The 26,906-nt window shown below is 35.4% G+C and overlaps 2 protein-coding genes across 2 annotated transcripts; one reads left to right on the top strand and one right to left on the bottom strand.

Annotated features, from left to right (window-relative positions):
- The first annotated feature begins 584 nt into the window (after positions 1-584).
- On the top strand, positions 585-2,325 carry LOC133856513 (cytochrome P450 94A2-like). Its single transcript, XM_062291564.1, has one exon. It carries the CDS (start codon positions 627-629, stop codon positions 2,166-2,168), a length of 1,542 nt encoding a protein of 513 aa, XP_062147548.1. The 5' UTR covers positions 585-626; the 3' UTR covers positions 2,169-2,325.
- Positions 2,326-14,223: 11,898 nt separating this feature from the next.
- On the bottom strand, positions 14,224-25,058 carry LOC133856778 (ubiquitin-conjugating enzyme E2 2-like). The gene is made up of 4 exons (XM_062291827.1): positions 24,909-25,058; positions 23,939-24,050; positions 23,770-23,858; positions 14,224-14,594 (listed from the first exon to the last, which is right to left on the bottom strand). The coding sequence occupies exons 1-4, from the start codon at positions 25,056-25,058 to the stop codon at positions 14,466-14,468; spliced, it is 480 nt and encodes a 159-aa protein (XP_062147811.1). The 3' UTR covers positions 14,224-14,465.
- Between the last annotated feature and the right edge of the window lie 1,848 nt (positions 25,059-26,906).

The raw sequence follows: 26,906 nt of genomic DNA, 5'->3' as shown, positions 1-26,906 counted from the left end.
ATATTATTTTTTTACTCTTATTTTATTATTTTTCTCTCTTTCCTACTTCTTCTCTTTTCCTTATATCAATAAAATATATATATATTTTTTTATATTAAATTAATATATAGGGAATGAATAATAGACATGTATATATAAGAAATTATTGTTCATTCTCGACCCCTCATCTAAATATAGGGTATTTGCTATAGGAAGATTTTTTTTATGTTTTTCATAAAACTTTCCCTAAATATAGGGAATGGAACCAATATAAAATAATTGCTACTAGTGTTCTAAGAGGAACATATATATATAGAAAAAATAAAAAATAAAAAATAATCTAGTCATTACATTATAAATTTATAATTCAGTCCCTTCACCGTGTTGGTAGCCATAAAAACTTAAAAACTAATACTAGGATCCCAAACCAGGACCGAGATAATCCGTGTGACGTGCGAAGAAAGAAGCAATCGAGTGTAAAATACAGAAACCAAATATGCCCAAAAATAAGGGTCAAAATTGTCAAATAGCGCAATAAACAAAAAAAAAAAAAAAAAAGGGCCCACTAATTCGACATTATAAAAACCCACTCCCACGCAATCCGACAGAAGACAAAAGTCAAAAAGATCTGAGACCAAATAGTAGCTATGCTGTTCCTCGAACTCGTAGCCATTTTTTTCCTTCTCCTTCTTCCATTACTTTCCATCCTCTTCCTTACAAGAGCTTCAACACCCAAAAAGCAATCGTCTCCACCACCCTCCGCCACCGTCAGCCCCCCAAGATCCTACCCTATAATCGGTTCGTTCCTGGCCGTGCTTGCTAACCAAGACCACCGTCTCCTATGGCTTTCTGACATCCTCCAAGTCTCACCCTCCGCCACTTTCGTCCTCCACCGTAGCGTCGGCACGCGCCAGGTTTTAACGGCCAACCCAGCCGTCGTCCAGCACATCCTCAAGACCAACTTCAACAACTACGGAAAGGGAGGCTTTTTCAACGGAACCCTCAAAGACTTCCTCGGCCACGGGATCTTCAACGTTGACGGCGAATCCTGGAAATTCCAAAGGCAAGTCGCCAGCCACGAATTCAACACCAAGTCTCTCCGCAAATTCGTCGAGACCGTCGTGGACACGGAGATATCCGACCGCCTCATCCCCATCCTCTCCTCAGCTGCCTCAACCGGAACTATCATAGACTTCCAGGACATTCTTCAAAGGTTTGCCTTCGATAATATATGCAAAATCGCTTTCGGATTCGACCCCGCCTACCTGTTGCCTTCTCTTCCACAAACCAAGTTCGCTCAAGCGTTTGAAGAAAGCGTCAAGATCAGTAGCGAGAGGCTCGGTGCGTTAATCCCACTCGTTTGGAAAATCAAGAAGCTTTTGAATATTGGGTCCGAGAAGCGTTTGAGAATCGCAGTCTCAGAAGTTCAAGAATTTTCCAGGAACATAGTAAGAGAAAAGAAGCACGAGCTTAGAGAGAAGGCCTCGCTCGATTCCGTCGACCTTTTGTCACGGTTCTTGAGCTCCGGCCACTCGGATGAGAAATTCGTGACCGACATAGTAATAAGCTTCATACTTGCTGGGCGTGACACTACCTCCTCGGCATTGACATGGTATCTTTGGCTACTCTCCAGGAATCCGCATGTCGAATCCGAGGTTCTCAAGGAAATCAAAGAGAAATCGGAAGCGCCTGTCTTTGACGAAGTCAAAGACATGACGTACACTCACGCTTCTCTTTGTGAAAGCATGCGGTTGTACCCGCCTGTCGCGGCGGGCTCGAAGGAGGCTGTGAACGATGACGTTCTGCCGGACGGGACGGTGGTGAAGAAGGGGATGAGAGTGGCGTACATAACTTACGCGATGGGGAGATCGGAGAAGCTGTGGGGGTCTGACTGGGCGGAGTTCAAGCCCGAGCGGTGGCTGGAGAAGGACGAGGCGGAGAATAGTCACTGGAGGTTCGTGGGGAGGGACGCGTACACGTATCCGGTGTTCCAGGCGGGGCCGAGGATTTGCTTGGGTAAGGAGATGGCGTTCTTGCAGATGAAGAGGGTGCTCGCGGGGGTTCTCAGGCGGTTCAAGGTGGTGCCGGTGTTGGAGGAAGGTGTGGAGCCGGAGTTTGTTCCGCAATTGACTTCCAAAATGAAAGGTGGGTTGCCGGTGAGGATTGTGGAGAGGGATGAGAAAGAATGATTAGTGATAGGCGTCTAGGTCGTATTTATCTTTTAATTATACTAGTACTACGTTTGACCTTTGCATTTGGATTGTGTATTCCCTTTTATGTGAATTTTTGTAACTTATAGAAATCATATCAATAAAACCATTAATTATTCCAAAAAATTTACAAGTATTTTGAACTTGTTTTTATGATCAAGTTAATTAGCTGTTTCGGCCTATATGTGATGTTTTGCTATATATATTTTTTAAAGAGTAATATTGCATGAACTTAATTTGCTTAGTTGCTAAACTTGGGGATTCCTTTTCTGTTGCTGTTGTTTATGATGATCAGCTTTTGCTTGGGTAAGTGACAAGTAAACAATGTTATAAAACGTGGCTAGCTGCTTGTCAATTTGTGCCTTGAGGGCCCCTCCATAACTTCGAAAGGATAAGAAGAGAAAAGATCAAGCATAAAGATGTATATCAATGTGTTGTTTTTTTTTTTTTTTTTTTTCTCAATAAAAAGTTGTATAATATTCTATTTTTTAAAAAAATAAATTTTATTTTATTTTATTTTTTTAAAATATTTTTAAATTTTATGTTAGAAAGTTAAATTTTGTAATTTACACAATAAATTAAAATAATTTTCAGGTTCAACACCCATGGGCCATGACCTAACAATCCAACATATATAATTAATGCGAGCAAAGAACAAAGTAGAGCAATGTGCTTATGTAAGTAAAGTTGGGAGAGAATTGGGGTTCCTATCATAATGCATGATATATCATATCTATGCCATCTCAGTTCTTATCTGAACTTGAATCATAAATTTTGTCCAAGCTTATTTGTACCAGAAGATACAAGTCTCTCCATTTTACTTGTTTTTTAATGGTTAGAATTTTATTTTATTTTATTTGATGGTATATCTATATATGTCACGTCAATATATTCACCATGTTTACCGTTAATTAATATCACAAAACAAAATATTAATAAAAGACGGTCATAAAGAATTTCATAGTCAAATTGGAAAGTAAAGACAATAATCATAAAGAAAATAAACACAAAAAACTTTCGTTACATTTAATTTGCTCTTATTTTTAGATGATTAATTACAATACAAATATTAACTATTTACAATTCTCATTCTCTTTGCATGTACAAGAAGCTGTTCCTCACCTTTTAGATACTGGGTGGCTTGGGTCCCCTCCTAGTTTCATTGGTACTCAACTTTTTAAGGAGATTTATATTCCCTAGACCCTTTCCTTGAAGTCATTTCTTGATTCTTGACAATAATACAGAATATTATGTTTCAAAACAAAAATATACATTTACAAGAAAATCATGATAGGTAAAGAGAATACAAAATAATATATTTTGAAATAATATCAAATTGTTGTATATTCTAAGAGTATAACTTCTATTCGGTGGTGGCAAAAACCAAGGCCTTTCTGCCCACCAATAAGAGGTTGACATATCAGCATAGAACAAAAAAAACACAAAAAAATATAAATGTTGGCAAAACACCGGATCATTCCTCCTTCTTTCACCCTAAACAAAAATAAAAAATCCTTCCAACCACAGAGCAACTGCCCCACGCGGCCACGCCAGACACCCAAGATCGGCAACTCCACGCCGGACACTCGAGATCAGCAACTCCACAGATGACGCAACTAAGCCGAACGAGGTGGGTAGTCCATCCACTTCTTGCGCGGCCACCCCCGGCCACTGGGGGTGGCCGCACGGCTACCTCTGGTCCATGGGGCAGCCGCGCGGCCATCCCTAGGGTCTAGGGGTGGCCTTCGGGCCAACCCTAGATCCATCTAGGGCTGGCCCGATGGCCACCCCCGGTCCATGGGGCGGCTGCGCGGTCATCTCCAAGATTGGGGGTGGCGTTCTAGGGCTAGCCCAATGGCCGCCCCTGGCCACTGGGGGGTGGCCGCGTGGCCACCCCCGGGGTCTAGGGTTGGCCCAAACCTAGGGGTGGCCTTCGGGCCAACCCTTTTGTCCGGGCGTCACTCACCGTCAGTCGGGCTGTCACTCACCATTGGCCCAAGTCGACTCCGACTTCGAATCCGCCAGCCGGCCCATTGGTGGCGGGTTGGGTTGGTTAGGCAGTGATGGAGTCAGCGGGTTTGGTGTATGAATTTGGTGTGATTAGGTATTTTCACCTTATGGTGCTTTGGTGTACTAAACTGACGTGTTGAGTGTTTATTAGTGGGCAAAAAACTCTTATTTTCTGCCATGACCGTATAGAAGGGGCTTTCATATTCTAATTATACAAGGCGAGATTGAAGCCTAGGTGCGAGGGAAGTTTGTGTATTACAAAGAATTCCGAATACGAAACCCATAAAGCAAACAATCGACCCCCTTAATCAAGTGAAGAAATGTGTCCATGTTAAGAACAATGCAATTAATTGATGACGACGACAACATGGAAGTTAGAAGTACAATTTCACGAATGTTGTACGTAGAGGGACCCACGTTTAGTATTCCCTCCATTTTACCATTACGCTGCAGATATTTCTTTAATTAATAATACTAAGCTTTACACATATTTATCACGTCCATTAATATTAATTTTTTTAAATCAATGAGACAAGAGCACAGACTGAAGAGAAATGATATACACAATTTTTTTTTTTTTTTTTTTATAAATACATTTACATACAATTAAGTTTTAAATTTATCACTTCTCTCTACCAAAATACAAAACATTTCACATGACACATGTGAGGTGAATTTTTCACTGTCGTGGGGGAAGATCAGAGCATTCCTAACAACTTTATTAAAATAGTTTATTTTTTCGCTATTTTCTGTGAGAGAATTTAGTGAAAATACACAAAAATATACTCCAAAAACCTCATTACTATAGTAAAAAAGTTTTGGTGAGTAAACAATAATATTCACTAGCAATAGTGAACATGATTGAAAAAAGGCATATGTTTTGTATAAGTTGTAACTAAAATGGCCTCTCAGTTTGGTTGGTTCTACTTGTTTAAATGTACATACAAATTTATTTTGAATGATACGTGAAGTTGGATATAAATCATCATTTTCTTTCATGATATGAAAGGTTATTAATTACTTTGGAGTTTTCTGCACATAAATTTGCTCACAAATACATGGATAGTTTATAAGTATTCTACAGATCGAAAAGGGCTATCATGGTTTGCTGCACAAATTCCAACCAGTGTCTTGGTGCATATCTATACATCTTATAGCAGCAAAATGGCTATCCTAACGAATTTTACATGTTGAAATAAAAAAGGTCCAGAACTTTAATTTAACCACCAGTGTCATAAAGACCAGATCAATCAAGAAATAAGAATCTTCTAATTTTCACAACTCCCATTTTAGCTTGCCTTGTAAGAAATTACATATGTGTCCCTCAGACACATTTAATTCGTTGTAACGGTTGAAATTTAAATAATTATCATAACGGTAATTATTTAATTTATTGTAACGGTTGAAATTTAAATAATTATCATAACGGTAATTATTTAATATAAAGATTAAATATGATTTATTCCACATTAAGTTATATAAAATCATAACGGTTTAAAATGGTTTTTTATATTAATATTCTGATTTATTCTCCTTGATGGGAGGAGAATAATCAGCCGTCTAATTAATAACGAGGGTCCCTAGCCTACCTATATAAAGAGCCATATGTATCCATCTATCGGCACACTCATAGGCATAGGCCAGAAGAACTCTCTAAATTTTGTTTTTTCAGAATTCTCAGTATTGCAGAAAATTTCTTCGTTCTTTGTTCTTCATCACGCTTGAACAAAGATATGGCTGGAGGTATTTATAATTCCGCTGTTTATTTAATTTATTAGCATTTTATTTTTATATGTTCAGCTTTCATGTGGTATCATAGCCAACCTCTATGCCAATTTGTTCAGCTTTCAGTTTTGGTAATTCATCATTGGTTGAATTGTGAAAAAATTTTTGAGCATCTGTTTATTGATAATTTCATGTACTGTTTTGTAGTTTTACATATGTGCATAAAATGTTTAAGTAAAGTATGAAAACTACACCATTTTTGTGAAATTCTTTGGATAATTGCACACCGTAAAATATGAACATTGTAAAAGCATGAAAAACTTTAGATATGGGTATTTTTATTTACAGTTTTGCCATTGAGAAATCTGCTGCACTAAACCGAAACCCACTGCTCTCCACTGGCCGATCTCCTAAGTCCTGGTCATTAAGTGATTTCCGCCGTAGGCGCCGGCCCTCTTTGTGGCCGACGTTGTACAATAAGGAAGAGGCCGTTCTCTACCGTCATCGGAACTGGCGACCCTTACGGGCTGCCTGGTTCCTGTGAAAACGGCGACTCACTGGCTCGCCGTTGTTGCCAAGCAGCAGCTCATTGTGGCTGCTGCATAAGGCGGCATCAAGCCGACGGCTGGAGTCCAGTAAAAAAAAAAAAAAAAAAAAAGGAGAAGAAGATCGGGCGATGCACTTGCAGAGGAAAATTCGGGTTTTGGGTTGGGTCTTAAGGTTTCCGGTTTGTTGGGCTACTGGGTATGGGTTTATTTCAACCCAAGCCCAAACCAGTTTAAAAAAAAAAAAAAAAAATTGGGTCTTTAAGTGGCTGACCCAAAAGCCCAAGTGACCTATCAGTTTTTTACTATCCAATAGCCCAATTTCTAGCAGCCCATCCAGAATTAAAAATAAAAGAAATTGCTTATGTGGTGTGGAGTTTAGAACTTGGTCTCTCTAAAGGGTTTAAGACTACTAAGACCATTGGGTCATAAGGTTTATTATGTCTTCCGATTACAATTTCATTTGTCTTATTTTTTACATTATTCAATATTAAAATTATTGCTTATTTAATACTTGAACTTAGGAATATAATTAATTTTTTAATTATATTGTTTAAATATAATTGATTTGATGCCTAGACCTAAGAATAATTAACAATACCATACATGCTGGCGTGTTTACAATAATATCCAAGAATGCAATGTCTAGAAAAGTTCTGGCTAAGGAAAGTCTTGGGATTTAAGTGTGTCCATTGTGACCCCCCTCACTTTCTTGGGAACTCACCTCGTTGCACCTTGAAAAATTACTGTTTACCACATTTAGGTATTGGTTTGTTATATTCTTGGGACTTTTGTGAGCATCTATACAGTTAATAAATGTTAATGAAGTAGTAATTATTATAATATTTTGGGAGAGCCACAGCATCCCAATTTTAGAATAATAATTACATCAAGGTTATACACATGAACTTCATATAGAAAAATTAACATCGATTATGTAATTAATTCATAAATTTAATTACTAATCCCCACATGGAAGTTTTTATTTTTATGACTTAATTAGAATAAGATAATAAATTTAATGTTAAAAATAAAATTTCTCTTAGGCCCACAGGTACGGAGAATTTTATTTATTAATGTTTAAATTTATTAGTCTTATTAATAAAGGGTAAATTTCATGCGTGATGCAACCTTTGCCCACGGGTAGGTTGAAATTTACTATTTACTATTAAATTAGCATTGGTTAATTTAAAATAAAGTTTCATAGCATTAAAATTTTTTCCTTGATTATTGCAGCTATTTCTACTACTGCTATTCTAGAAAGTACTGTTCCAATGCTTAATGGGAACAATTTTTTTGAGTGGAAAGAAAATTTACTTTTCTATTTGGGGTGCTTAGAACTTAATTTGGATCTTCGTGAGGACGAACCACCTGCCCTCACGGATACTAGTACGCCATTAGAAGTTACGAAGCATGAGAGGTGGGAGCGATCTAATCGCCTAAGTCTCATGTTTATGAAGTCTCACGTAACTAAGGGCATTAGGGGTTCTATCCCTGAACACAAAAGGGCAACAGAGTTCATGCGGGCCGTTGAGGAACAATTTGTAAGTTCCGATAAGGCATTGGCAAGCACCCTAATGAAGAAACTCTCAAGTAAACCCTTTGACAGATCCAGAAGTGTGCGAGAGCACATTATGGAAATGAGGGACATGGCAGCTCAATTGAAGTCCCTAGAGGTTGATATTTCTGATTCATTCTTAGTTCATTTCATCTTGAACTCACTCCCAACTGAGTACACTCCTTTTAAGATATCCTATAACACACATAAGGATAAATGGTCAGTGAATGAACTTCTGACCATGTGTGTTCAGGAGTAAGCAAATAATAAAAGAATAGATAATACCTTGTAATTTTGACAGCATATGATAGTGATATACTTTCTACAAAGTTTTATACATTGACGGGCCGTAGAAATACATATAAGCACCAAATACTTAGTAATCAAACATAACGTATGGTTAAAATACTACAAAAAGTAAGCATGAATCTCATAAATTTCACGCCCAAAAAATGAATTGGAAAAAAAAGAAAAAAGAAAAAGAAAAACAAAACAAGCTAAGTTATATGTAAATCATAACCTAATTACAAATTTAAAAGGTAAAAAAATAATTGCAAAAAGCGAGGAATTTTTTTTTAAAAACCTTTAAACCGGGTGTCCGCCGGCGTACGTCGGGAAAACGGGGGTTTGGCTCCCGGGCTAGCTGAGACGCGTCGGGGCGTCGCCGGAGAAGACGATGAAGGGCCAGCCGGGATCGACTTCCAAAGAGAGGGCGCCAGAGAAGATGATGAAGGCCAGGGCCAGCCGGGTCGACTTCCAAGAGAGGGGCTGGACGGATCGGATATGCGCGAGCTAGAGAGAGAGAGAGAGAGAGAGAGAGAGAGAGAGAGAGAGAGAAGGGGAGGAAGAGGGCAGCCGGCTGGGCGTGTGAGAGAGAGAGAGTATGGAGCTTCTGGATCTGGGGCGACAAGCTAGGGGCTTTTTTCCACTTTTAGAATTAGGTCTAGACGGTTTTAGAAAAATCGTCCGGAATTAGAAAATTCCAGACAGTTTTTCTAAAATCGTCTTTCTATTTATAGACGGTTTTAAAAAACCGTCAATATAATTATAGACGGTTCTATAAAACCGTATGTAATTATATAATTACAATAAAACCGTCTGTATTTTAAGGACGGTTTTAATAAACCGTCCGTTTTTTTTTTTTTTTTTTTCAAACGGTTTGAAAAAAAACGTCCATAATATTTTTTTTATAGACGGTTTTAAAAACCGTCTATAAAAAAAACCGTCCAAAAATCTCATTTTTTTTGTAGTGTGCGTAACTGAGTTTTGATCGATCGATGTGCTTGTTTGTTAATACTTCTTAGATGGTACGTGCTTTTTACTTTTTGGCTGTGAAGTAACGTTAAAAGTAAAAATTGTTTAGATTGTTTTGTAAGTATATATTTTGTGTTTAGAATTGTTTGTTAATGCATGCTTTTGCTTTTTGCCTACAATGAAATATAAAAAAAGGTTATCAAACGAAGATGGTATTGAATCTTTTCACTTGTCCCACACGTCAGAACCACTGAATTGATCAGAATAAGATATGTTCTTTTTCACCTACCGACTTTATAAGAACCATTCAGTTAATCAATATATTTTTGGAATTTCTTTCAAAATCAATTATTGAAAGAAGGAAATTGTCAAAATTGATCACCTGCTCACCTCATAGGAACCATCCATTTGATCAAAACTTCACCTACCAAGTTAATTAATTGTAAGAATCATTCAGTAATCAAACACAAGAACCCTGTATTTACTGCTAAACCAGTAATCAAATCTCCTAATATACTCTAACATTTAGGCCCATAACATTTCTTTTTCTTTTTTCTTTTTTGTGTCTTTTTTAATATATCATTCTCTTTCTAATCGTCCTCCAAACTTTAAATCACTCTAATAATCTCTTCAAATTGAAGTTTTGGGGGAGGGTTTTGTGTCTTTTTAATATATTATTCTATTTGTAATCAGTCTAATCATTTCTTCTATTTTAAGTTTGGGGGGAGGTGGCCGGGGATGATTTTGACCGGATCGACGGATAGAAAAAAGGGTTTATCTTTAGAAAGGGAGAAAGATAAATGGACTGCAAAACCTGGCCCATTTGTATTGACCCAGAATTCAGGCCCAGTTAATTACTTCGTTGAGATTGAGTCCATATCCTGATCTCTGGATCGTATGTAATGATGTTTAAATTCTGAGATCGACGACCTATTGCGCTTGATCCTAGTTGCGCTCGAGCATATATGAATTGTGCACTCAATCACAAGTCCAGAATCTAAAATCTGTAGAAAAGACTTAGAAACAGAAGAGAATATGTTTTTTTTTAGATGAATATAAACAGAAATAACTAAAATAAAGGAAAATTTTAAAAACACAATTTAACACAATCCAAGAATAGATTAAAAAATTACCAAGGTACATGTATTCGGCTATAATTTCCAAAATAGCAAGAAAAAGCATTCTAATTGACGCAAACCATCATGTATCATCATTTTGTGAATGGGAAAATGTTAGAATTACAACAAGTGCACTACAGGTGTACAACTTCAAGGCACAATAGGGGGACTTACATGTGTGGCTCCATCCCAACGTGCTTTAGAGTTGTGCACTTGTAGTGCATGTATCACAATCTAGATGAGAAAATGCTAGAACTGTAACTTTTTACAACTTGTACATGTACGTATGTGACTTGTGTAAACAAGTTGTAAATGAGCTATAGTATGCCGTGCTTTTACCTGCTTGTCAAAATACCCGCTTGTCATCCTACTGCTACAACTACAAGTTACCATTAGATTTCTTATTTCTATTTTAAATTATTATTTTTTAATAATATAAATAGTATGATCTCATTTATTAATGGGAGACTTATACGAGATAATTGTGAAATAAAAATAGTTGAAAATATTGTGATATAGCTGTAGAATAAAGATGTAATTTCTAGCATTACTTTTCTTGTGCCAATTAGATCCAAAGATTCAAACAGATTTAAGACTTGTATGAATCAATCCGGTTTAAGTCTCAAAATCTTATGCATCGATGTTTACTTTTTTGTCAAGAAAATTTCATGTGCTTGATTTTCTTTATAATATAACTTGAATTATTGTCGGTCTTTTATCTCATCCTTCCATAACCCTATACGCTCTCCCTATTCTACTAAGAGCGTTGGTTGGTTGTGGTTGGTATCGGATTGAGATTTCCCTGTCAGTTTTTACCCTGGCATGGCACTTCTCTTGAATTCGCTTGTTTGATTGCCTTCTGGCTAGCCCAACTGACGACCATTGTTTGCAAAGAAATGGAGGGGATCAGAGAGCTTGAAAAGTACTCTGCTCCAATACTCATTGTGCTCACTTCCTGCTGACAGAATTTGAAGTGAAGCGGAAGACGAAACAGAAAAGAAAGAAGAAGAAAAACAGAGAAGAAGAAGAAGTAAAAGTTTATCTGAGGAGAATTTATATCGTCTTTCATTAACACTTTGAAACTTATATTTTATACAAAAGTATCTAATCAGCTGCACGAATAGAAAGCTAAAGAAAAACAGAAAAAAAAAAAAAAAAAACCCTAATTCATTCCAATTCATCTACAAAGTGATGACCTAGTTACTAAGATACTCTGCATAGTTGGGTCCAATTGGGGGCGTAATTCTAACTGATTACTGCTCCCAGATCCATCGCACAAATTTGAGTATCAAGGACTTGTACTCGTTGAGTCCTTACGGGCCTTGCTATTACTCAGGAGGCTACAATTTGGCAGCAATGGCAGCCTTGGTCGTTGAGATTTTGCCTGTGATTCCAGGTTTCTTGGAAAGGATGGAATTTTATCTTAAATTACGGACAGTTTTGGTGTCATCTACAACAATGCTTGGTTTTTCTGCTTCTCTGCAGGTTTGCTCTATTGGCTTCTATCCTGTTTGACAGGAAAACAAGATAAATCTCTACCTGCAGATCCTCTTTTGCCCTATGCAAAATAAATGTTGTATTTGTACCACCCTTTTGTGAACATAATAAGTATGCATATATTTAGTAAACAATGTTCATTACACTTGTGGGTAATTTCCAATCTGTAGTATTAGTGTTTTGATGATACCTTCATCCCTAAGTTGTCGACATGTTATCTAAAATACAATTTTATCTCCTTGTGAGAGTGCTTAAATTCTGCAAAATGTATTGAAGCGTTTTGCAGCTATAAAGATTTGCTAGGAGATTGAATATTTTAAGATCTTAAAGGTTAAAGGTTTAACCAAATCAATATCCAACAGTCTTTACATTTTTTAGATCAATGGTTACCATGTTACAGTCAGGAGTGAAATCACATTTTCGCTTGGGGGGCGACTAGCGCCTCTTCATGAAAATCTATCTCAAAAGCTAGCTAGCCTTCATGTGCAAAACCCTAAGGAACACTTCCAAGGAAAGAAGAGACCCCTCGTAGCTGTAACCCTATTTCTTCTATTTTTATTTTATTTTATGAAAAAAAAAGAAGCAAAATACTATTTTATTTTTAAGTTCCCACCGCCGATATATGAGTCTTAAAAAATGATTACAACCACTATATTATCTTAAATTTTATCCATAAATTACTATACGCTATACACATTTTCCAAAAATTTGGACCATTTGGTAATTACTAGAATTAAAGTCTTTGAATCGGGAATATCGTTTCACTACAATCTTTTTTTGAACACAAGAAAAGGAACCTTCATTAATGAAAATGAGCCCCAGAGGAGATTACACTTGGCCAAAAGCCAACACAAACACAGAATCACAGAAGGCTAATACAATGCCCGAAGGCGAAATCTCACTGCCCGAAGGCCATCACAGTGACTAGAGATGAAGAATCTCCACCCACTAAATCAGGAAAATCCTGACCTAAAGCAGCTACCAACGGTAGACTATGACAAAGATCAATACTATACAAAAACAATAGCTACCCATATAATAAACAAACATTACAAGGAGTAGATATTAAGCCTATCTTAACAATAAAGCACATCCTAACACAAAGAAAGAGAAGCAGATCTAGCTTCCAAGCCATCAAACAGATCCTCATAATGTCTAAAAATTACAAAGATAAACTGTTAAAAAAACACAAGTAGAAACACAACTCAGAGCCGGCAAAGGCAAAAAAAGACCAGCGCCGGGAGGGGAGGCAAAAGCCTCCCTTCGGCGAACACATGCACTTGTTGGAGAGTTTCTGGATGAGAGAGAAAAGAAGAGACCAGAGAGAGAGAGAAATTTAGTATTTTCCTTTTAGAAGAAAAGAAAAGAAAGAGACACTTCACTACAATCTTGACACAATTGATCTAAATCGTAAGTTACGTATTGGACTTCCTAAAATTAGGTTGTCCTAATTTTTTTGAAATTCAAGCAAATTAAAAAAAGACAAGCTATGAGATCCACCTGTTCTAGGTAGATAGGCTCAACATCCTACGCTATTGAAAATAGATGAACCCCGCTGCCACTCTTTTAAGCTGTCCAAATTTATTTTTTTTTTTAAAAAAAATAGAGCCGCTTAATTATGGGAAAAGGTAGTGAATCCAGGCTAGGGGTTGACATTACTAATAGGGACAACAATAATCTAGGCAAGAGATGAAACAGGAATGCATGTCAACTTTGATCAGTACGCAGAAGCAGTCCAACTATGTTGCGCATAGGTAATGTCACTGCGAAGAACTTTTCAAAAGGACTATACTAAAATAAGCTTCAAAAGCTCACGAGCTCAGAAATGAACAGTGTCAATTTTAATCTTAGTACCTTCTGTATGACTCAACTCAATTATCTCATTCTTTTAACACTGTTAAGGCCTGCGCTTGGTTCTACGTAAAACCAAATTTTGTAAAAGGTTATCTGGAAGGAGGATTCCATAGATCTGCTTGCACCGTAGCATCACCTAAGCCAACAGCACTAGACTACTTCGGATTTATTCACCGACCCAAAATTTAAACAAAACAAATCCTGATTATATTGTTCAAACCTAAAAGAGCTGAAGTTCAATCAACAAGGAAAACACAGATGCAAGCGTGCAGCCAACAAAATGAAGCAACAAGCTAATTCATCCCCCAGCGACGGACGGACCCTAAAAAAGGATAATGGATCTTAAAAGAGTCGATGCCTCAACAATCACTTTTAAGAGCTACATGAGTGTAATTTATTTGTTTACTCTACTTCCCCACATATGTTATGGGAATTTTTATTGGATATCCATACTGAAATCAGTCCAGAGCCACTTTTACGTTGAAAAAAGTTCATAACAATTCAATGTAAAGTGATAAATAAATTCTATTTTACATAAGCACAACAACAACACACAATGCATCAATTCATATTTAAATAAAATAAAACAGGCCTAACAATTGTGATAGGAACACATGTGAATAATACAAGAGAAAAGTTGAGTTTGCACAAATTTTTTTGACCGGCAACGTCATTTCAAACAGACTCAAGGGTGCCCTATCAGAGGCCCATGGAGTTAGTCTGCTGTCCAGCTCTGCTCCACAATTTCCCTCACTCTACGGTTGTACTCGCGCTTGTTCTCGCTAAACATCCGAGCCGCTTCCGAATTTGCAGGAGAGTTGGGGTTGGGGTCACACAGCAGTGACTGCAATAAGAGAATGACATCTTTTAGAATTCTATCATATAGTTGGTGCTCAATACCTAAACAGTTCCCTATCTCATGTAGTTGGCAGCAGCTTCATTAAATGACTTTCTAATGATCAGTTTAATATTTCAACAAGAAATATGAAATCATTTCCATATGTAGTAAAGTGGTCATGCAAAAAAAGATGAAATGCAGCAGTGACTGGCATCTAAAACTCGATTATGTCTATATCTATCATTGATGTGCTTGCAGCACAAGATATAGGTACAAGCAATGCTATATTTCTAACTATTCCACAATTTTACATATTTTCTTAAACTAATACTAGTGCAAAACAGTTCCAAGGAAAAGGGGACAACATAAAAACTCTAACACCCTGGTCCCATATTGAAAAGATGAGTAGTCTATAAAGAGTGTGGGTGGTTTATAAGATATGCTCATGGGTGCTAAGTCTCACATTACTTAAATATTAATTCAGGTTTCAAATTGAGACCCTGAATGATGTGTTCACCAATCTGTAACATGAAACTAGCCAAAGCATTCATTACTGAAGAATAAAAGAAAGAACAAGCAATGACATTATGAACAACTACTAATGGGCCAACAATATCTTGGACCTCTAAAAGGACATCATGCTTTGCCATATATAAAATTTAGGCCTACGTTCATGCAAGTGTCTATGCAACAAAGGATTAACGTGAGGGGTTCCATTTTCGGTTTGCCTAGTGTAAGAATGGAATTGGATCGCATAATTGCAACCATGGTCACAACTGGTGGAACAAGTCCATCATAGAGGTCCTTTCCTTTATGTAGCTCTAATCCTGAAACTGAATCTTTTAACCATGGTCACCAAGACAAAGAAATGTACCAAAGAAATTCAATGAGCTATCCACTAACACAATTTCTCCCCAAAACCACACCTCAACAAATACAACAAAAAGCTCCAATTCACGTGATCATAAGCCTTTTCAATATCTGATTACAAATCACATCCGGCTCCCAAGATTTGACCCTAATTAGAACTGAATCTAGAATTTGCTTACCCCCAATGAATGCATTCTAAGAGTTCGATCTTTTAGAACATCCTAGCATGCTTGGAAGAACGCCATAGAAAAACTGTCAGAGCCTAGGGCCTTATCACTGTTCAAAGCTTTCACCACCTCAAAAACCTCACCTTCCTTAAATGCTCTTTCTAACCAATTAGCCTCTACCTCACCAATGGAGTTGAAAGAAAGGACATCCAACTTAGGCCGCCAATTAAGTTGTTCAGTATACAAACTACTATAGTACTGCACAATGTGCTCTCTAATCTTGTCTCCGCGGCTCCGCCAAAAAACTAGTTTAATTTAAGACTTCAAAATGCTTTAATTTTTACTTCTTGCCAGAGTTTAACCAAAGTCCTTGTTTACTCTTAACCAGAACATATTCGTTCATTTTTGTGAAGATAGTGGTTTCTTAAAAAGAAATAATTGTAATATATTATTCATTTTTGGTTGTGGCATTTATATCACATTTACGGTATTTACTATGTTTATTATTTTTTCAATAAACATATACGGCATTATGGATATTTCCATTAATTTAGATTACCGTAAATATGGAATCGGTATTATGGTTATTTCTATTAATTTAGATTACCGTAAATATGGAATCGGTTAATTGATTTTAAAATCAATTAACGATATTGTTTCCTTGATGGAAGGAAACAAATACGGTGTTTACCATTTTGAGGGTCCCTAACCTAGCCTATAAATAGAGTGCCTGTGTACACCATCAGTACAGCCATCAAGCAATAGGCATAGGTTAGAAGATCCCTCAAATAATCTTTCTTGTTCTTCAGATGGATCGTGGAGACGCTTGAGCAAACATGGCTAGAGGTAAGTCTGAATCCTGTTTATTCGTTTTCCGCTGCGCATGTTAGATTAAATAATATGTTGATTATTTCTAACATGTGGTATCAGAGCCAGCCTCTGTGCTATTTTGCTTAGCGTATAATTTTACTATGCGTTATCAATATTGAATCAAGTAATTTTTTTTTTTTATTGGTTATCAATATTGAATCAAGTATATTCTATTTGGTATTGTTCACTTCTGTTGTCAATATTGTTTGAGCAATATTTCGTCTTTTGTGACATGATAGAAACGCATTAGCGATTATTTTGTGAATATTTGTTGTTCACGTACTGTTTGTGAAAACCCATAAATTTGATATAACTATTTTTTGTTTTATCACTATTCTGTGTATTGTGATATACTGCCTAATTTTGAGTTGTTGTAATCTTGATATGGGTATTTTCATAAAGGGGTGGCGGCTAGGGTTCCATTTTTAGGGTTTTCAACCCATCTGGAACATTACGGGTCGGGTTGGTTGGTGACTGGGTAGGGTTTCGACCCATTAAAGTTTTTGGGTTTGATATATTTTCGGGTAGGGTTTTTTTAAAAAACCCATGCAGTTTTGGGCCATTTAAGTGGGCTGACCTAGTTTGGGCCAGCACTATACATAGACCCAGAGGCCTGACTTGATTAAGTGGGTTGACCTAATTGCCAAATACAGTAGCCCATTTGGAGTCTTGTGACCCAAAAGCCCAACCCAATATAGTAGCCCAATACAGATACCCAACCCAAATTAAGTGGGTTAACCCAATTGGGTCAGCCCAATACAACAACCCTTTTCAGTAACCCATGAAGTTCTTTTTAAAAGGGGAATTTAGGCCTTATGGTGTTTAGAACCTGGGTTCACCAGGTGTAAAGAGCCTTGGCCACTTACTAAACCATTAGGCCATGTGTTTTATTATGTCCTCATATTAAAGTTTTATTCCCTTTATTATTTACAGTACTGTGTATTAAAATTATTGTTTATTTAATACATGTATTGAGGAATATATATTTTAAATTTATATTGTTTAAATATAAATTGTTTGATGCCTAGACCTAAGAATAATTAACAATACCATATATACTGGTGTGTTTACAGTAATATCTAAGAATGCAATGTCGGGGAAAGTTCTGGCAAGGAAAGTCTTGGGATTTAAGTGTGTCCGGTGTGACCCCCCTCACTTTCCTGGGAGCTCATCTGCTTGCACCTTGGAAAATGCTGTTTACCCCATTTAAGTATTGGTTTGTTATATTCCTAAGGCCATTAAGGGGGCATCTATAAAGTTGTTAGATGTTAATGAAGTAGCAATTATCATGATAATTTTGGGAGAGCCACAGCATCCCAATTTTGAATGACAATTGCATCAAGATTACACACACGTAATTATCATAATAATTATGGGAGAGCCAAAGCATCCCATTTTTGTATGATAATTACATCAGGATCACACGCATGAACCTCATAAAGATTTATTAGATGTTCATGAATTACAGCGTGATTATTATGATTTTGGGAGAGCCAAAGCATCCTAATTTTGTAATAATTGCATAAGGATCGTACACATGAACTTCATATAGAAAAATTAACATCGTATTGTAATTAACTCATAAATTTAATTACCTATCCCCAAAGGGAAGTTTTTATTTTTATGACTTAATTAGAATGAGATAACAAATTTAGTATTAAAAGTAAAATTTCTTTCGGTTGCCCAAAGGTACGAAGAATTTTATTTATTAATATTTAAATTTATTAGTCTTATCAATAAAGAGTAAATTTCATGCGTGATGCAACCTTTGCTCAAAGGTAGGTTGAAATTTACTATTTAAATTGGCATTGGCTAATTTAAAATAAAGTTACTTCATAGCATTAAAGTATTTATTTTAATTTTGGGTTATTGCAGCTATTCCTGTTACTCTACCTTTTGGTGGTTTTATATTCCAATACATTATGATAATATTTTTCTGACTGGAAAAATGATTGATATGCTTTTTCATTTGGGGTGTTAAAAATTTTGGTACTCCGTGTGGACAAACCACCTAATCCCGCGGAATTAAGTACGCCACGTGAGATTATTAAGCATGAACGGTGGGAGTGATTTAATCACTTAAATTAGATGTTCATGAAATCTCATGTCACTAAAGTCATTAGAGATTTATTCCTGAATGTTTTAGAGCCAAAGTTTTATAAAGGTTGTTTATGAACATTTAGTAAGTTCAAACAAAACTTGGCCAGCACCCTAATAGAAAAAGCTTTAAAGACAAACCTTTTACAGTTTCTGAAGTGTTTATAATCCCATTATGGGAATGAAGGATATTATAGATTAGCTTAAGTCCCTAAAGATTGAGATTTTTGGGTCATTGTTGGTCTATTTCAATTTTATTCTCTCTTCTAAGTGTAGAATTTTATCTTTTAACACACGTAAGGATAAATGGTTAGTAAATAAACTTCTAACCATGTGTGTTCAAGGATATGAGAGAATTTATAAAGTGTTCACATGATTATTCATGTCAAAGGAAGGACCAATAAATGCAATCATGTCCAACACTTAAAGCATGAGAATAAGGTGCCAATAAAGTATTATGGCAATCAAGATACATATTTCTCATGAAATAAGGAAAATTAAGGGCATATAAAGAAAGATTGCATGAAGTATAAGAAATGACTTAAAATAAAGATAATCTCCATATCTAGTATGTCGTGAATCTCTTTTAGTGACTCAATCAAATATATTGTGGATTGATTATGGTTTAACAATCCACATTGTCAACACAAATGCAGAGTCCTTTTTAAAATGGATAACACGTGTTTATAATTTGAGCTTGTTGGGATCTATAGGTTAATTTTAAAATTCAGTTATAATTTTGACCTCAAAAATGATTTATATTCCATAATTTTTAGAAATTTATTTTTTAGTTTGGCTTGTTAAAAATTTCAATTTTATTTTAAACTTAAAGTTTTTCTTATCTTTGGTGGAATATTGGTTGGGGTTTATTTAAAGTCTATTTAAAATTGACCTACGTCCCAATTTTTTAAACAAAATTATTTGTTTATTTCTGCATAGTGATGTTGACGTAAAGTAGAGTCTTTGAGAATTTAAAATGCTCTGGTTATGGCTTTGGAGATTGAAATATATCTGCATACAGTAAATAAAAGTCGGTAATTTACTGACTTTGGTTCTTGTGTGGGCTGCATAAGGGAAAGCATACCAACAAGACCACTAGAGGTGCCAAAGAGAGCATTTTGAGATTCTTGAGATCATGTACATTGAAATGTGTTGACCTTTTCATACTCATTGCCTAAATGGTCAGAGATATTTTGATCTCTTTTAGTGATGACCATATAAAGTTTATGTATCTCTATCTTCTAAATATTAAAGCTGGGGTATTGAATGCTTTCAATATCTATAAGGAAGAAGAAGAGAAACAATGTGAAGATCATTAGATCTAATATAGGCATAGAGTATTAAGGTAGGTACACACCAAGGGGAAATGATTAGTAATACTAATCTGCTATTACCCTTATAGAGTAAAGCTTTGAAGACCGTTGTGTATATGTTAAACAGGATTTCATCTAAGGTTGTCTTTATGACACCTTTTAAAATTTGAAATAGATGGAAGCTTGTTTACATTATTTACACATATGGGGTTGCCTTGCTAAAGAGAGGATTTATAATCCTCACCTTAGAAAATTAGATTCAAGGACAACCAGCGGATCTTTATAAGCTATCTAGTAAACTTTAAGGGGTTATAATGTTTAATTATCCTTCATATGATCATAGAGTTGTTGATTGTAAAATTTCTAGAGGATGCAGAACCTAGTGGGAGTGCTCATTCACACAAATTGGAATTTGAGGAAGCACTAGAGTTGGCCAAATCTCCTTCTCATAGAGGATGATTGATTGTATTCAGGGAAAATCAGATTGATTATCCTGAGCCACAATCATTTCTAGAACAACCAACTCATACAGAACAGGTTCAAAAGTCTATTCTCCCATTGCAAAAATGTAGAGGAAGTAGAATTAAGAAAATCCTATAGAATAAGGAGATCAACAATTCTTAGTGATCATGTTGTATATCTCCCAGAGTCTGATATTAACATTGGACATAAAGATGATCCAAATTTGTTTTCACATGCTATGAGTGTAGAAAACTCCACATTGAGATTCAGTGCCATGAAGTGAGAGTTAAGTCCATGGCTGAAGGGTCGAGCTAGACTCGTAGCCAATGGTTTTACTCATAAGGAAGGCATTGATTATCGTGAAACATTCTCTCCAGTGTCTAAGAATGGTTCATCAAGATAATCATAGCATTAGTAGCTCATTTTGATCTAGAGCTGCATCAAATTGATGCGAAAACAACATTTATGAATGAGGATCTTAAAGATGAGGTTTACATGACACAACCCAAACGTTTTATAAAATAACAGTCAGAATACTTGCAAATTAAAGAATTCTATTTATGGGCTGTGATAGATCTCTCACCGGTGATATACTTTTTACAAGGTATTTGTTTTATTGTTTACTGAAAACCTTGTTAATTAGTATGTATACCTTAAGGTCAGTGGGAGTACAGTAATCTTTCTAATCCTATATGTAGATATTGTTTTTGCAAGTGGTGATTTAGGTTTGCTACATAAGGTTCATTTCACAAAACTTTGAAATGAAGGATTTGGGTGAAACCTCTTATGTCTTTTGGCATAGAGATTCACAGAGACATAAAGAATATTAACATTGTCTCGGAAGGCCTACATTGAAAAAGTTTTGGGAAGATTTAAAATGAAGGATTATGTACCTTCAGTAGCAATTAAGAGGGACTAATTAAATACAGATTAATGTCCCAAAAGGTATTGGAATAAGGGCAGATGAAAAGTTTTAAGCGTCTCCATTATACATAACCATATGACTGACAATAAGTATATTGAGTCAATAAAGTGCTGCAAATAAAGCCTTGCAGTATATGCAAGGAACCAAGAAGAACAACTTAACCTAAGGATACACTTTCCATTTGAAGGTGGTTAGTTGTTCAGATTTGAGTTTGCTGATTGTGTAGATAGTAGAAAGTCTACTCTAAGGTATATATCTTTTTATTGAAGGAAATATCCTAGAGATGCAGTTTGCAGACTATAGTTGCTACGTCTACCAAGAAAGCTAAAAGTCTAGCGTGCTATAAATTTGGTATACAGGCATGATGGTTGAGACATTTGTTGAAAGTCTCAATCTTGTCGATTTTACAGTTAGACCATAAAGATACTCTGCGGTAATTCTACTATAATCTTCTTTTATAAGAATAAAGAGTAGAAGCAGAAATAAATCGACATTAAGTATCTCAGTACGAGAGATAACATTAAGAGACATAAAGGGTCTATTGAGCATATAAGTACTGAATTAATGATTGCGGATCCCATGACTTAAAGTTTACCGGTAAAGAAAGAATAAAGTCATGCGGAATATATGAGACTCATTAATTCATTTTCACTTGGTTTGTCTCTTTTTGGTCTATAGACATAAAGTTATTGTAATAAAGATTTTTTGTGCACATTTGTTATTTTATCCATGAGGATAAATAAAGTTGGACCCGAATGACTTATAGGAAGTTCATTCATAAAGCTTGATTATCCATAAGGTACTCATGTAAGGAGTGTTTTACATCGTGATACATGGAAGGGACGACCTAATTTTATAATGGTTTTACCGCCATGATTCGTGTGAAACATTTCTTAACTGAGTTGGAGGATTCCATAAAAGATTGGCCAAAACTAAAGAACCTAATACCATATGGTCATGTGTTATAAAGTCCAAGTGGGAGAATGTAATATATTATTCCTTTTTTGTTGTGGCATTTATATCACATTTACGGTATTTACTATGTTTATTATTTTTTCAATAAACATATACGGCATTATGGATATTTCCATTAATTTAGATTACCGTAAATATGGAATCGGTATTATGGTTATTTCTATTAATTTAGATTACCGTAAATATGGAATCGGTTAATTGATTTTAAAATCAATTAACGATATTGTTTCCTTGATGGAAGGAAACAAATACGGTGTTTACCATTTTGAGGGTCCCTAACCTAGCCTATAAATAGAGTGCCTGTGTACACTATCAGTACAGCCATCAAGCAATAGGCATAGGTTAGAAGATCCCTCAAATAATCTTTCTTGTTCTTCAGATGGATCGTGGAGACGCTTGAGCAAACATGGCTAGAGGTAAGTCTGAATCCTGTTTATTCGTTTTCCGCTGCGCATGTTAGATTAAATAATATGTTGATTATTTCTAACAATAATTACATTTCTAAAGATCCTAAGGGCCTAATTCCAGTATATCCATGGCAATTAGTTAGATTATGGCATTGGTATATCTTGTATTTCCTAGCCTCAGAATTGGCATCATTACATATTAGGATAATCAGCAGCATTTACAGATAATATCAATGGGGCAGATTCAAATTTCCCAGAACCAAAATAGGTGAGGTGAGAGACGAATATAAATCACTAAGATAGATTCAATGAAAGCTGTACTATGTCAACAAAAAGCAGAGTATCTGTAGAAAAAGATGATAATTGCCAAAAGATCATGAAAAACAACTTATTAAAAAAAAGGGTTAACAATAAAAACTGCTGTTTTGGTCGGGAACCAAAAAAAATGCCCCTTCAATTTACAATAGAGTCCCACGGTGAAAGGATGAAAATTAATGGCTGATCGGGTTAAAATGTTGGAATAATAGTTCAATGCACAGCTGGGTACTTAAAAATTGTGCAAAGTATATGGCATGGAAATGGGATGATATACTTATTTGCAATGCCTACAGCTGGAAAATTTACTGGAGGTGCAGACGAAGGAATAATATAACTCTATTTCACTAAAATCATCTTCATATTCCTTCTTATTCAGTTACTTGGACACAACGATATGCTATTCACTTTGCCAGTACATTTAAACTGATATCAATCAAGGACGGAAGCAAGCAATTCTGTGCAGCAAGGTAAAGTACCTGGCGCTGGTCCTGCCCAAGGAGAATCCTAGGAGGGGTTGTTTGAACACGGTTCTAAACTTCAAAACTAAATCAATGCACTTATGTATGTCCATATACATGTCTGTGTCTGTACACATGTTGAAAAGCGTAAAACCAACAAGTCTGTCTTGCTCAACTAAGCTGTAGAAGCTGACTACCAAAACACATCTTCTAAATCAAATTAAATATCACAATGTATGCAATATATGCATCTGCTTTGCTTATTCATACAAAACAGTCAGCAACACTACAAATAAAATAATAAAATATTATATTGTACCTGGATAGACGTGAGTATAGCTGCCACATCATATATAGGACTCCACTGATTTTGTAAAATATCCAGACAAATACTTCCATCGGCATAAACTGACCAAACACAAAAGAAAATTCAAGTCAGGAGACATAGTTGGTTAAGATTCAATGTGTAAGTGCCTCATCCAACTTACTATTTGGATGAAACATTCGAGAAACAAATCGCACTGTCGGTGGTTTGTTTGGGTAATCCTCCGTGAACTGCAGAGTCAACTTGAACGTACCTGAATAACTCAAATGAAAATTCTTTTATGTAGATTTAGATGTTAAGATAGTGTTAGGAGAAATAAGCATATCCCTATGCATCAATAAATGGGGGAGAGGATGGTGAGGGAGGAAGAAGGAACCCAACACACACACACACACAAGTATACAACCCCTCCCCCCAAAACACAAAAAAAAAAAAAAAGAAAAAAAGAAAAACAAAGATCCAATCAACAATGAATCTTATTCCATAAGAGAACATACGGAGAATTCCAAACAGTTCAAGAACAGAATGAAAGACTGGCCAAAACTTAACTAGAATGATCTAGCTAACAAGATGTATTGAGTTGATTTCATATTATACCACTATTGTTTGTGCAGTCATCTGCAAAAATCTAACTTTTAGAATCAAATATATGGGGACATGGTTCTAGCAGCACAAGAATATTCACACAGGTTGAATGACGCATTTCTCATGTGTCCATGTCACCATGATGCCACATAATTATGCACTTGAGCACCTCAAGAAATGGAAAGAGCAACTCTTACATGCTACTGTTCATACCGATAGATGTACATATGTAAACATGTCTAAAAAAAATAGTATTAGAAGCCAATGGCACATGCAATACAATTAATTTATGCAAAATCAGAGTCACAAATAAGCTTTTGTAAACAATGAAATCAGCACCCAAAAAAACCATTCTTACAAAGAATAACCAGATGGGAGAATATCATTTTATCTCAAAAGCAGTACAGAAAGATTGATTGCTTAACACCTATCGTTGAAAATGCTTTTGGGGCATTTCAACCAAATAAAATAAGCCAAATTTACTCAGCCAATTAGTTATGAATTCCAGTTATACCAATGTTTGAACTATTAATATTTCTAATACAGACACATTTGGGAATGACTTGTGCTGGCTGTTTTTCCATAGGACCCATCAGGATTGCGAAATCTTGGGAGGGCTGGAGTAGTTCCGACGGTGTTCCTGTCGCATAGCCATAGCAAGCACTTGATCCTTTCGATGAAATAAAAGCGAGGGGCATTGATCAACACTCACCCAATAGCCCTTAAAAGTTATGCATTTCTAATGGTATATTTGAAAAGTATATGACCAATTGATATTTTTAAAAGACGTCTTGATAGAATGAGACACAATGACTTATAAAATGTCTAAGTGAAAGAAATTTTAGCGATATGAGATACTTTAACACGCCCGCTCATATGTGGTAACTAATGGTTTTTATAGAAGAGTAAAGTTCAATAAATTTTATAATTTACCTCGTTTAGTAGATGGGCTATATTAAGCATTTAAGCATTTCTCTCACCTCTCTTAAAATGAAAAAAAAAAAAAAAAAAAAAAAAAAAAAAAAAAAAGGTAAAATGTAAAAAAAAAAATAATATTTTTAATGGTTTAAGGAAAAATTAAGTAAAGTTTTTGTGAAATGTTATTAAATAGGAAAGTAAAAGTAATTTTATTTTTTTTAATTTCTTTTAAAAAAAATAGATATATGCTGCTAATGATTTTAAAACGGATAGTTTTTCAAGGTTAGGAATTAGGTATATAGGAAGTGAGATTACACTTCGTTTGGTGATTCTACCCTGGAAGTAATGTTCCATCGCGTGGTGGTTAATTAATGTGGTAATTAATTAAGTAGTTTCGGGAATTTATGCTCAATTATATCTTTCCTGTTTAAGAGTATTTATATCATATGGTCAAATGCATATGCTTGCATTAGATTGCATAATGCAGATGCTTACAAAAAAAAACTTTTCATTCGCCCTTATTCCAATACATTTTGGGACATTAATCTTTATTGAATTGGTCCCTCTTAATTGCTACTGAAAGTGCAAAATCCTTCATTCTAAATCTTCCCAAAACTTTTTCAATGGAGGCCTTTTGAGAAAATGTTAATGTTATTTATGTCTCTATGAATCTCTATGTCAAAAGACATAAGAGGTTTCACCCAAATCTTTAATTTCAAAGTTTTGTGAAATGAACTTCATGCAGCAAACCTAAATCACTACTTGCAAAAAATAATATCTACATATAGAACTAGAAAGATTACTTTACTCCCACTAACCTTAAGGTATATATACTAATTAACAAGGTTTTCAATAAACAATGAAGTAATAACCTTGTAAAAAGTATATCACCGATGAGAGATATGTCACAGCCTATAAATAGAATTCTTTAATTTGCAAGCTTTCTGACTGTCATTCAGGAAAGTTGTTCTCACATCCATTTGATGTAGCTTTAGGTCAAAATGAGCTACTAATGCTATGATTATCTTGATAAACCATTCTTAGACACTGGAGAGAATGTTTCATGATAATCAATGTCTTCCTTATGAGTAAAGCCATTGGCTAGGAGTCTAGCTTGACTTTTGAGCCATGAATTTATCTCTTACTTCATGGCATTGAACCACAATGTGGAGTTTCCTCCACTCATAGCATGTGAAAATAATTTTGGATCATCTTTATGTCCAATGTCAACATCAGACTCTAGGAGGTATACAACATGATCGCTAAGAATTGTTAATCTCTTTATTTTATAGGATTTTTTTAATTCTACTTCCTCTGCATTTTGCAAAGTCTAAGCAGATTCAAATTGAACCTATTATTCATGAGTTGACAACTCTAAAATTGATTGTAGCTCAGGGTAATCAATTTGATTTTCCATAAGTACAATCAAACAGCCTTCATATGAATGAGCTTCAGTCAACTCTCGTGTTTCCTCTAAGTAAAATCTTTGAGGATAAACACTCCCACTAGGTTCAACATCCTTTAAAATTTTTTATAATCAACAACTTTAAGATTATATGAAGGATAATAAAACCTAAAACCCTTCGAGTTTACTGAATAGCCTATAAAAAATCTGTTGGTTGTCCTTG

This window comes from Alnus glutinosa, chromosome 14 (assembly GCF_958979055.1).
Source record: "Alnus glutinosa chromosome 14, dhAlnGlut1.1, whole genome shotgun sequence".
Lineage (NCBI taxonomy): Eukaryota > Viridiplantae > Streptophyta > Magnoliopsida > Fagales > Betulaceae > Alnus > Alnus glutinosa.
This window is presented reverse-complemented; position numbering and strand designations above follow the sequence as displayed.